This window comes from Schistocerca serialis, chromosome 1, assembly GCF_023864345.2.
Source record: "Schistocerca serialis cubense isolate TAMUIC-IGC-003099 chromosome 1, iqSchSeri2.2, whole genome shotgun sequence".
NCBI classification, from domain to species: Eukaryota; Metazoa; Arthropoda; class Insecta; order Orthoptera; family Acrididae; genus Schistocerca; species Schistocerca serialis.
In genome coordinates this window covers 69,673,243-69,686,690 of record NC_064638.1, presented here as the reverse complement: position 1 = coordinate 69,686,690, position 13,448 = coordinate 69,673,243, and the positions used below count along the sequence as shown (strand labels likewise).

Below are 13,448 nucleotides of genomic sequence, written 5' to 3'. Positions count from 1 at the left end.
TATGTGGTTTTTTTGAACTGCTTAAGATAAATGCAAGGACAGTGACTTGTAACTGGACGTGATAGAATTCCTCCCCATCCAAGCTTGTGTGTCATCTTTAATGGTCTTGTCACCTGGATGTTAAAACCAAATCTTAATCCTTCCTTTGTTCCTTCCTTCCCTCTAGACAGGTATTATGTACGCACTCCAGTTTTTGTGTCTTACTATTATAGAGCAAGCTGAATATGTAGCTGCAGATTGGTTTGGTGCATGTACAGGGACGTCATGTGATACCACATGGGAACATGCCTGGTCTGAAGTGTGAATATGATATTCAGAATTAATATTTTGAGTGAGTTGCTCAGGAGCAAAGTGGAGAAACTGTGCTAAAAATGATAATGTATGTAGAGTACATGTACATGTAAGGAATAAAATGGTTAATGAGACCTGTTGATGTTAATTTGACTGAACATTTCTAGAATCTCTCAGTAACTTCTGGCTGTACTTATCTTCTTCCACCCTCCCTCATCTCTGTTGACAATATGATCCATAGTTCAAAGCAGCTCACATAGTTCTTAATGTTTGTAACATCATGAAGAGGGTTGTATCATTTTGTTGTAACACTTTATTTTTGTAATTTTCTTTTTACTGCAAAATTGTTATGTGGCATTGTCTTGCTATCTGTCTGTATCACTAGTGAGGAGGGTTTAATGTTGGCAGTTGGCTAGTTATCGTTTATAATAGCAACCAATAATAATTGATGATACCTGTTCATAATTCTTTGTTAATGTATAACTCAAATGTTTGTTAAAATTTAGCATGTGATTCATTGTCACTCACATGAAAGCAGGTTGTAACAATAAAGTTAAAGTTGAATACAAATAAACCTTCATAAATAATTTAAATTCAATATAGACTCATTATAAATCAAATTTGTGATAGTAATACAAACCTTGAAGCTTCATAATGATACAGATATTGATTTTTTTTTAGACTTGGCTCCATGTTGCGCAGTGGTTAACTCATTAAATGCATTCTGCACAACAGACTTGAACAGTTAATTTGTTTTCATTTTAGCAACTTGTATATGCTCTGTAAAAATCAAATGATGGAAACTCCACGTAGGAATGTCAACAATGTAGGAAATGACAGATTGCTACTTGCCTTAAAGAAGACATGTCAAATTGGATACAGGCACAATTAAAGGACACTTACATACAGCTTTCGGCTACAGTCTTCATCAGTAAAAGAGAGACACACACCAAACAAATGCATCTCATGCACAGAAGACTGCCAACTCCAGCATCTCGGGCTCCACCAAACAGCGTTCATCTTTGTCCACACCTGTACAGTACTATCCCTTCCCCTTCCTCAACCAGGCCTGGATCTTTGAGGGGGGAGAGGGAGGGGCAGTAAACAGGGGTATCTGCCCGGGTGGCAATTTCAGGGAGTGCCAAATTCATATTCTTGAAGAAAAAAAACATTGTTTCACGAAGCACCTTGCATCCATTGCACATTGGTCTATCAATTATTCGAATGACTTTGAAACACATCCCTGTTGGTTTTTGAAGACATTCTAAGTTGATGTCTGAATGAATCGAATCATAAGTTGATTTCTGCATATGTGCATAGTGAACATGATTTTCTGCCAGGGGATTCCCTGTTGCATCTAGAAATAAAAAGGCTTTCCCACAGACAAAAGGGGACAGGGCTATACAAGTTGAGCCAAAAAAATCTGAACAGGTCAATGCCAATCACTGTTTGTTTATGTGGTTGATTGGGTGTGCAAATGATAAGAAAATGGAATTTTGACAGAAAATTTTTGCCAGATTTCTGCACTAATACGGGCCAGTTGCACAGTACCTGATTAGCAGCTGCTTAAGTTCTATTCTTGGAAGAGCACAGAAAATGTGTTGTACGAACATGTAATAATGCTAAACCAGAAAATAAATGTGGAATAATGAAACCGGTGATTCTCGCAGGGTTAGGGAAGTTAACCGAAGAATAATTTTGAAATTGACAGGGGTAGTTACAGAATTAGTGATTACAAGAGTGTTTGTTACAACGGAATGGAGAAAACGGGGCCATCCTACAAATTATATGGAAGAATATGACAATTCTAAATTCATATAAAAATTTTGTACTACTACTACTTTTTGATCTCATGCTTGAGAAACTGGAGCATATAAATGAAATGTGAAACTCTTTCCTAACATAAAACTTTTTGCTTGTAGTAGGACTAATATGCATTTGATATTGATACGTTGTTAATTATATTCTGTCATGTTGTTTATGTAAATGAGGCAGGTAAAAATGGCTATTTGTGCCAAAACAGTCTCACTTATTTAGTGTTGTTACAATTTGTGCATTATTGGAAAGGCCTATTTTCTTATATCTAGCAGACAATGACAAAATAGAAATCGAGAAACCACACCAGTCTTTTGTACTATTTGTATTAACAGCTTTTCAGTATTAGGCAATGTCATTTTGATTTTTTATGTAGGAAAAACATTTGGGAACTTTTATGAGGTAATAGATTCTTTCACAGCACACCATGTAAAGCTGTAGCAAGATTTGAGATAAAAAAAATACTGGGACCTAAGGAATGAAGAAATGTGTACTGTCCTCCTTGTCTCTTGTCTTTACTGGTTTTATGTTTCATATTTTTAATCTTACATCACACAAAAGAGAAAATTAATAGCTAATAGGTAATGAAGAGTGACAATTTTCTGAAGAGTCCTTATTCTCCCAAATAATGATGTCAAACTTGCCGACTGGGAGCAGGAGAGGCATCGTAGGACATTTTAATGTCCACTGTCCTGAATATAGGTTTGATGGCTTCAATTACAAAGTATACAAGTGTGATTTCCACAGAGCTAAATACAGTGACGTGCACTAGAAGAGTGCTGTGTGAAGAGGTGTGGCACTGCACTTTGGCCCGCTTAAGACCAAATAACAAGTCTTACATTTCCTTGAACATATGTATTTATGCATCAAACTCATCAGAAAAATGTACACTACAAAAGAACTTATTTTTGTAAAATCTACATTTTTTAAAATTTTTGACATCCTATTTCAAACACTCAAGGGGCCCCATTTCAGAAATATTGTAAATCTTTGGCTGTTCTCGGACCCTCCAGATTGCTGCCTGCATTCCACGTGATAGTTGCATTCCAACCCGAGGTACTCGAGTTGGCGGTTGTATGTGCTTGCTTGCTTGCTTTTGTGTGTGTGTGTGTGTGTGTGTGTGTGTGTGTGTGTGTGTGTGTGTGTGTGTGTGTGTTCTCTCTCTCTCTCTCTCTCTCTCTCTCTCTCTCTCTCTATGAAGGCTGTGGCTGAAAGCTATGTGGAAGTGTCATTTTATTTTGCCTGTCTTCAGCTTGCCATGTCTTCTTTACTGTCAGTAGCAATCTACCTTTTCCTACATTGCTGCATATGCTATGTAGTATTTACCATTCTCAAAGAACTTTAAATACGTTTTATACAGGAAGTATACTCAATTTCAAAATTTGTATGTTTCCAAAACCTTAGACATCATCATCTACAGTGAAATCTTCTGTTAAGTCATTGTATACTTCTCACATTATCACTTAAATCCATTATAGATTCTAGGTGGATAAGATTCAGGTTTGGTACAAATTTTTCATTATATCATAGAGCTGTCACTTGTTCAGAGAACTTCGTTCTTGGTTGTCAACAAAAATGTAGAATGGCTTTGTTTGTCAATACTGTTTTCAGAAAACCCATTCTTTACTTATGTGCATTTTTGTGTTTGTTATTAAAATCTCCAATGTTCCACTTCCAAGGGATTCTTCATTCTGAATATTTCCATTATTTTTATATAATCTACAAGTAATTACTGATGCTTCATTACCAAATGTACTTTATCAAAGATGCAAAACTACTGGTGGATACAAGAAAACTCATGTGAATACCTGCAGTTATGGATGTGCTTTGAGTGTAGCTTTCAACATTGACACCAACTTTATATTATAGTCTCTGCCACCACTGCTATGTGATCACAAAATCAATTTAGTTACTTGTGTTCCAGTGTTGTGATCTGTTTGGTTGAGAAATTATGTTCCAGCTTATTGTGCTCCTCAACTAGTTGCCCCTTCCATCTGCGGGATTAGTGTCTGCCTGTGAAGGCCTCGTTGAGACCCTCGGCACTTCTTTGCCATCAGCCCCTCCAACCAAAACCAACCTAATGCCAACATTGAACCCTGCCTCTCTCAGTTCATACCACCATCTGCTTGTGATGCTCCCCCCCCCCCCCCCCTCCCCCCCCCCCCCCCCCCGCCACACACACACACACACTCCACCCACCCACTGGTCACCTTCCAGGAATTCCTTACCTCCAACTTAGCTTTGCTATCCTTTCCCAGATCCCTTCTTTGTAACATCAGCCTTTCAGTAGAAGAAAAAATAGCCACACCCAACCTCAAAACAAATCCTGACCTAATCATCTTACCTGCAGACAACAGTTCCACCAATGTTATGAATCGCAGTGACTACCTGGCAGAAGGTCTCCACCAGTTATCTGACTCTTCCACCTATAAATTCTGCCACACTGATCCCATCCCAGAAGTACAACACAACCTCCAATCCCTGCTGAAAGCCTGAGGTCTTTTCCAGAACCTCTCCCATAAATCCACTTCCACCCTCACCCCTGTGACACTCAGCACACCCATCTTGTATATGTTCCTCAAAATCCACAAACCCAACAATCCTGTAGCCCCCATTGTGGCTGGTTATTGTGCCCCACCTGAAAATATTTCAGCACTCATTGAAAAACACCTCCAACCAATTGCCCATAATCTAGCCTCCCATGTCAAAGAAATCCCCACCCCTTAAACTTCTGGATCCCTACTTGTCACTGTTGATGCCACCTCCCTATACACCAACATCCCTCATGCCCATGGTGTTACCACTATTGAACTCTACCTTTCCCAATGTCATTCAGGCTCCAAACCCACCAGCTCATTCTTCATACACATCACTAGCTTTATTCTAACACACAACTGCTTCTATTTTGAAGGGAAGATATACAGTAAAATCCGGTGCACAGCCATGGGCACCCACATGGCATCTTCCTATACCAACCATTTTATTGGCCATCTAGAGGAGACCTTCCTAGTCTCCCAAACACCAACCCCTAATGTGATTCAGGTTCATTAATGATACCTTCATGATCTGGACTCGAGGCCAAGACATTCTATCTTTGCTCTTTCACGATCTCAATACCTTCCCTCCCATCTGCATCACATAGCCCTTCTCTACTCAGCATGCCAACTTCCTAGATGTTGACCTTGCCCTCTGTGATGGCTCCACCTACACCTCTGCCCACATTAAACCTGCCAACCACCAACAGTACCTGCTTTTCGGCAGCTGTCATCCCTTCCATACCAAAAAATCCCTTCCATACAGTCTGGCTATCTGAGGATGGCATATCTGCTGTGACAAGAACTACTTTGCTCACTATGCTGATTGTCTCAGCAAAGCCTTCACAGGAACACATTATCCCCACATCTAGTCCACAAACAGATCTTCCGTGCTGTTTCCCCTCGCATCCTCAATTATTCCACCATTCCCAAGAACCAGGCTTGGCACCTTTGTCACCCAGTACCACCCTGGACTGGAACAACTGAAACAATTCCTTTGCAAAGGCTTTGATTACCTATCATCATGCCCTGAAATGAGGGACATTCTACCTGAGATACTTCCCACTCCTCCTGAAGTAGTGTTCTGTTACCCATCCAACCTCCACAACATCCTAGTCCATCCCTAGGCCACTCCCGATCCCAACCCCTTGCCAGAAGGATCATATCCCTGTAAGACCCAGGTGCAAGACGTACCCAGTCCACCCATCTAGCACATCCTATTCCAGTCCTGTCACAGGTTTATTGTACTCCATCATGGGCTGGACCACCTGTGAATGCTGCCATTTACTATCTCTGCCACAATCATTGCATAGCTTTTTATACTGCCAACCAGCTGTCCACCAGGATGAACGGCCACTGCCAAACTGTGACTGAGAGTAAAGTAGGCCACCCTGTGGCACAACATGAAGCTGAACATAACCTGCTTGATTTCAATGGCTGATTCACTACTTGAGCCATCCGGATCCTTCCTTCCTCCACCAGCTTTTCTGAACTGCGCAGATCTGAGTTATCCATACAACTCATTCTCTCCTTCTGTAAGTATCCTGGCATCAACCTACAGTGACATACTGTCCTCTTTCTCTCCACCCAACAGCTTCCACCTCCTCTTTCCTATCATCTCCTTCCCATTCTTGTCTCCAACCCTGTTTATTTGCCATCATCTTCCAATGCACCCACCCATCTTTCCTCACTCCTCTCCTCCACTCATTTTTTCCCCACCTCCTTGCCCCACAATCTCCTGATGTTGTGCCTGTTGACATTCTAGTCTCTGTAAACTCCACCAGACAGCATTCATCTCACCACCCACCTCCACCTGTACACTACTGTCCCTTCCCCTTCCTCGCACCCCTCCAGATTGCTGTTTTCATCCCAAGTGATAGTTGAAATCCAGCACGAGATGGGGGAATTTCTGATCATGTGCACATGTGGTGTGCTTGCTTGTGTGTGTGAATGATGTGTGTTTCTCTTTCGTTGAAGAAAGCTGTGACCAATAGCTGTATCTTAGTTCTTTTAATTATCCCTATCTTCAACTTAACATGTCTTCCTTATGGTAAGTGGCAATCTGTCTTTTCTTACATTGTGAATATTCCTACCTGGATATTCCATTATTTAAAATTATTTGTTTAATATGGTATCAGAAACAAATATTTCATCAACCTCTGTTTTTTCAGGTATGTGATTATTGATTTGCATGTTTCAGGAACATGATTCATTCAGAGCTTTCCGATCACAAAATTTAAACATAAGCATTGCCCTGGAAACTAAACCAGTTGTGAACAGGAGTTCTGAGATCGACTGTCCTATAGTTGTACTGTATGGAAGCACCCTAAGGTATGAACTGAAATATTGAAATATTATTTAGACATCTATATCAGTCATCTTTTAGAATTCTTTTTATTGTATTTCTAATCTCCAATCTTTTGCTATCTTACATTTGGTTAGCACTTTTCCCTGCCGGTCTGAGTTAATGATTATGGAGTTATTTTACTTTCATTAATAATTCTGAAACATTGATTAATCAGTGATATGCTTTAATGTAAAAAAAAAGAAAGAGACTGCCTGCATTTGAGCAGTAAAAAATCAAATCATAAATTATCAATAGTGTTTTGAAAAGAATAGGTGGCTCCTCACCACAAAGATCACATGTCGAGTAGCAGCTAAGAGCAACAAAAGGGCTGTTAGACACTGAGCTGTGGGCTAAATCCTTGTACAGAAAAGGAAACACACACACACACACACACACACACACACACACACACACACTTATTCACACAAGCAAGCATACCTCATGCAACTGTGACCATGGTCTCCAGACACTCTGACAGAATGCAACTGATGTGTCAAATGAAAGCAATCCAGAGTGTGGTGGGGAAAGGGCAGCAGTAGGAGGTTACAGGTGGTCAGAAGAGAACTCACCATTGTCGGACGGAGTGTGCAGGAATTAGATGGTGGTGGGACAAGTGCCATTGAGTTGTGGTGGAGGGAAGGAGTGGGGAGGGGAAAAGAAGAGGAGCAGAGAAGGGGGAAAGACAGGTGGGTGTGCTGGTAGAGAGCAGTACACAATTAGGTTGAGGATATGTGAATTGGGAGGTGGTGAGGACAGACAGGCCAGAAACTATTGGGTGGAGGGTGTGAGGACAAGAGGTTGCTGTAGGTTGAAGCCAAAATTATTTCGGGAGTAGCAAATGTGTTGTAAAGACAACTCACATCTGCACAGTTTACAAAAGGCGATGGTGGAAAGGGAGGACCCAGATGGCCTGAGTTGTGAAGCAGCCATTGAAATAGTGTGTGTTATGTTCAGTTGAGGGTTGTGCCACAGGATGGTCCACTTCTGTCATGGCCACAGTTTGGCGATGGCCATCCATGCTGGTGGACAGCTGGTTGGTAGTCATACCAGTGTAAAAATCTATGCATTGGTTGCAGCAGAGCTAGTATGCGATATAACTGGCCACTGATGGGGGTAGGATACGCATGTAAAAAAGGACTGGAATAGGATGTGCTGGATAGGTGGATTGAGCAGTTTTTGCACCTGGGTGTTCTATGGGAATATGATGCCTGTGGCAAGGGTTTGAGATTGGAAGTGGCTTAGGAATGGACTACGATATTGAGGAGGTTGGGTGGATGACGCAACACGACTTTATGAGAGGTGGGAAGGATCTTCGGTAGGATCTCCGTCATTTCTGAAAATGGTGATAGATAATCAAAGCCCTGATGAAGGATGGGGTTCTGTTCTTCCAGTTTGAGGTGGTATTGGCTGACAGAGAGCGTACTCCTTTGTACATGGTTTTTAGGAGTGGTGGGAGGATTGTGTGTGGGGGAGGGATATAGCATGGGAGATCTGTTTAAGAACAAGGTCTGAATGATAGTGCCTGTCTGTGAAGGCCTTTGTGAGATGTTCAGCAAAATATGAAAGTGTGTTCTTGGCACTGCAAATACACTGTCCCCAGGTGGCCAGGCTGTATGAGAGGGTGATAGTGTGGAAGGGGTCACAGCTGTTGAAATGGAGGTACTGTTGGTGGTTGGTGGGCTTAGGTTGGACAGAGGTGTTGATGGAGCCATCAGAGAGGAGGAAGTCAATGTCTAGGAAGGTGACACAATGGGTTGAGGAGGATTGGGTGAATCAGGTGAGAGAGAAGGTGTTTGGTCCTGAAGGAATGAAGGTAGTGTGTCTTGCCCCTGAGCTGGGATCATAAATATCATCATCAATTATCATGAACCAGAGTGGGGCTATGGAGACCTTAGAAAGGTTTTCTCTATATGGTCCATAAACAGTTTGACATAGGAGAGTGAATTTGTTTGTGTACCTTCCGTAGAAAGCAGTAGTTGTTGTGTGTTAACATAAAGTTAGTAAGGTGTATGATGGATGAGGAAGTGAATAGGGATCCAGGAAATAAAGGGGTGGGAATGGTGGAGAGTCAGTGGAGTAGTAATTGGTGTCTGTGATGTGGGAGGCTAGATTTTGGTAGCTGGCTGGAAGTGTTGGTCAACAATCGCCAAAATTTTTTGAGTGGGGCAGAATAACCAACTACAATGACTTGTCCAGGATTTTGGGGTTTGAGGATTTTGGCTAGCATGTAGGAAATGGGTGTGTAAGTTGTCATAAGGATGAGGAGGTGAATGGATTCAGCACAGAGGTTCTGGGAAGCATCTAGGGCTTTAAGCAGAGATTTAAGGTTATGTCGGACTTCTGGTATAGGACCACTCCAGCAGAGTTTATATGTGGAAAAGTCAAAACAATTGGCAAATGCTTTCCACCTTATAGTCACTGCAGTTCATCACGACAGTGGCAGAACTTTTGTCAGCAGATGAGGATCTGTTTCAGGCTATCTATGGCTGTCTTTTATTCTACAGGGAGGTTGGATTTCTGAGGAAGGAATCTGGGGAAGGATGGTGAGGGCAAGTTGTTGGAGGTAAAGAATTCCTGGAAGGTGACTAGAGAATGGTTAGATGGGGGAGGGGGTGGGGGAGGATCGCAGTTGGATGGTGGTGTGAATTGGGAAAGGGTGGTTTCAATGTTGGGATTAGTGGAATTAGGTTGGCTTTGGTGGGAGCGACTGGTGACAGACAAGTGTTTCCTCTGCAAAACTGGGAGAAGGAGAGTAGATCTTTGGCAAGTCCAGCATGGTTAAATTTGGGTCTAGGGCTGAAGGTGAGGTCTTGGATAGGACTGAAGTTTCTGTGGGGCTAAGGATTTTGGTGGAAAAGTTAAGAATAGTGTAATGGCTCTGGATTTAGTGGAGTGTTTGTAGGATGTTTTGGGGAATGTTGCAAGTTGAAAAGGTCAGCTAGGCAGGATCCAGGTGATATGAGTGGTTAACAAGGAGAAACACTCTGGGTGCGATAGAGGTTGGATAGTGGAGCCCCAAAGTGACAGTGGGTTATCATCAGGTTGGGTAACTTAAGGATGTGTGTGTGGAATGCTCTTTCAGATGCTGGAAGGCAAGGGATTCAATTTCAGAGAAGTGATGTATGAAGTATAGATTGCACAGTAACAATATCTCGCAGAGTGAGCAAGGGGCTTCTGGGATGTCTGTGTCGTGGAGATATATTTTTGCTGTACCAGGTTTGTGAGGGCCATGGACTGGCAGAATCTGAAAAGGTGACGGTCATTGTGAAAAGGGGGGTGTATCCAGAGAAAGGAATATTTGTGGTTAGCCTGTATTGGGAGGGGGAGGGGGTGGGAGCTATTATGTGGTTTAGGCAGCATTTTAGGAGCAGAATATTTGATTGGGTTCTAGCCATTGAGAGAGATACTTTACTGAACTGGTGCAGAAAGATGTGTTAGGGTTCATTGTGGCACAGATGGCTTTGGGGAAATGACATAGGATATGGGCAAATGAAAGTGTTCAATGGTTGTGAGCGAGGTGGATAACAGAAAAAGTCCCATAGAAGTAAATAGACATCCAAAAATATGAACAAATACACAAAAATTTGCTCAAATACACACAAATATGTAAAAATATGCACAGATATGTAAAAAAAGCTCAAAAAATGTGGGGAAAAAAGGATGAAACACATGAGGTATGGGGGTATGTGTGTGTTGGGATAAGTGTGTTCCATTGCCCACCCGGCCTGCACTGTATTGTAGTCCATCCAAATGCTGCTCCCAATTCCAGCCCCTTTACACTGGACTCGCATTCGGGAGGACGACGGTTCAATCCCGCGTCCGGCCATCCTGATTTAGGTTTTCCGTGATTTCCCTAAATCGCTCCAGGCAAATGCCGGGATGGATCCTTTGAAAGGGCACGGCCGACTTCCTTCCCCGTCCTTCCCTAAACCAATGAGACCGATGACCTCGCAGTTTGGTCTCTTCCCTCAAAACAACCAATCCAGCCCCTTTCCACAGGGATCATATCCCCAATCCACCCAACCAACACTTCCAGTCCTGTCACAGGTTTATCTTACCCTATTAGAGCCCAGGCCCTCAGTGAAAGCAGCCATGTCATATACCAGCTCTGCTGCTATCGCTGGACAGCTTTTTATATCATTATGAGTACCAACCCCACCTGTCAACCAGGATGAATGGTCACTGCCAAACTGTAGCCAAGAGCAAAGTGGACCACGCAGAGGCCCAACACGCAGCTGGATGTAACATACTTGATTTCAGTGGCTGCTTCATGACCCAGGCCATTTCAGTGGCTGCTTCATGACCCAGGCCATCTGGATCCTCATGTCCATCACCACCACTTTTTCTAATGGAATCTCTAAATGTCTACTTCTTTCAATTTACCCAGCCCTACTTCTACATTTGTGCATTATTAAAGTAATAAAGAGCATGATTAACGTGGTTACTTGTCACATTCATTATTTTGATACCATATCTTGCGTATTCATTGTAGTTTGAACCAAGGTCATGTTCCATGTGTAGGTCTAGCAAAAATTTAACATTTGAAATTCAGGAGGGAACTGTATATGTTCAGTGCATATTTTGTTTGTCAGAATACTATTGTTGTATTGTATTGTTGTTTCACTAATTTTTAATAGCAAATATTTGTAATAAAATGGCGCTGGTAGGTGAGGTTATATGATAGTAAATGACTTCAAATGCTGGAATAAAATCAAACATTAAGGGTAGTCATAAAATTCTTGGAGAATGATAGATTTATTGCAGTCAAAATGAATTGCAATAATAATTGTACTGAAACCTGACCAGTTTCTACAGTGAAAGAAGTGCATAAACTTGGAGCAGTAAAACATACAAACAGCCTTTTTCATCTATATTAAATCAGATCTGTCTTTGAAAGTTTCATATTGGTTCTACTTCCTTTTTGGGATGTAAATTTAGCAGCCTTTAACCCACTTGCACCATGAGTTGCCATATGGCAACGTTTGTAACGTTTTTTAAAATCGTTGATTCCACGACATCAACGAAGCGAGAGTGTTGGCAGCACTGAATTCCATTCTGCAAGACTGTAAAGATCACTACAATGCAACAGTTTTAACAATACATTTAAATTCTACTGTGTAAGCAGTGTTGGAAGTCATTGTTTGCTGAATGATGAAGAAAAATGGAGTATAAGTTCGAGTAAGTATGTTTTACGCAGTAACTTACAATATATAATTTGGTTTTTCAGTATGGTTGTGCTCTAAATATATATTCTTTGGAGGTTACTGCCTGCTGTGCAATAAATTATGTTCATTTAGGCCATTTGAATGTCGGTGTTGCCATATGGCAATGCTAGGCGCTTGTACTCAGTAAAAGGATGAATTTTCTCTTTTTTGTTTTAGAAGAGGTTTCTTGCTTGCTGAGGTGCGGAAGATTCTTTATAATGACGATATTGAAGGTGAGGTGTTTGTTGAGCCCCAGATCCAAATAGAGAAGAATGATGGACTATTGTATGTGTGGTGACTGGATAACTTAGTTGTCACAATGAGCTCTTCTTCATGTGGTGCACAAGAAGTTGGCCAAGTCAAGAGATTGTCACAACTAAAAAAAAAAAAAAAAAAAAAAAGGGGGGGGGGGGGGCCAAACACAATGATTCCCTAGTGGTTCTAGGCGCTACAGTCTGGAACTGCGCAACCGCTGCAGTCGCAGGTTCAAATCCTGCCTCGGGCACAGATGTGTGTGATGTCCCTAGGTTGGTTAGGTTTAAGTAGTTCTAAGTCCTAGGGGACTGATGACCTGAGAAATTAAGTCCCATAGTGCTCAGAGCCTATAATGATTCCCAGACTAAAACTGGTAGCCAAATATAATACGTATATGGGAGGTACTGATCAGATGGATCAGAATCTAGCATGCTATCGCATTGCAATAAGAAGCAAGAAATGGTACTGGTGTCTCTTTACATAGATGTTAGATGTCACTAAACAAAACAGTTGGATTTTGTATAATAAAACAAGAAACTAAACTATTTCTCAGCTTGATTTCAAGAGAGAAGTAGCAACAGTGTACTTGCGAAGACACCGAGCTTTACCAAAAGGAGCCGGGAGACCATCTGTTTTGTGGCGTAACAAGACAGCTACGCCACACTGAAGTAGCCGAAAGGCACGCGTAATCTCACGTAGGCTAGATAGAGGTCTGAAACAGGATACGTAATGAATGGTAGCAAGAAAAGTACGTTGCTGCGTTAATACTTAACTTTTAATCCTTCATGTGAATACAGCATTCCTTGATGATACAAGTGAGACTCTATCTTAAATGATTAATGGCGCCTTGCTAGGTCATAGCCATTGACTTAGCTGAAGACTATTCTAACTGTCTCTCGGCAAATGAGAGAAAGGCTTCGTCAGTGTAGTCGCTAGCAAAGTCGTCGTACAACTGGGGCGAGTGCTAGTCCGTATCTCGAGACCTGCCTTGTGGTGGCGCTC

General features: G+C 41.8%; 1 protein-coding gene across 1 annotated transcript in view; it reads left to right on the top strand.

Moving 5' to 3' along the window:
- LOC126461608 (protein KIAA0100) overlaps window positions 1–13,448 on the top strand; it is a 320,706-nt gene that overhangs the window by 195,891 nt on the left and 111,367 nt on the right. Inside the window, exon 22 of the mRNA XM_050096009.1 lies at window positions 6,841–6,971. Within this exon, the coding sequence (XP_049951966.1) occupies window positions 6,841–6,971 (131 nt within the window). The remainder of the gene's footprint in view (window positions 1–6,840; window positions 6,972–13,448) is intronic.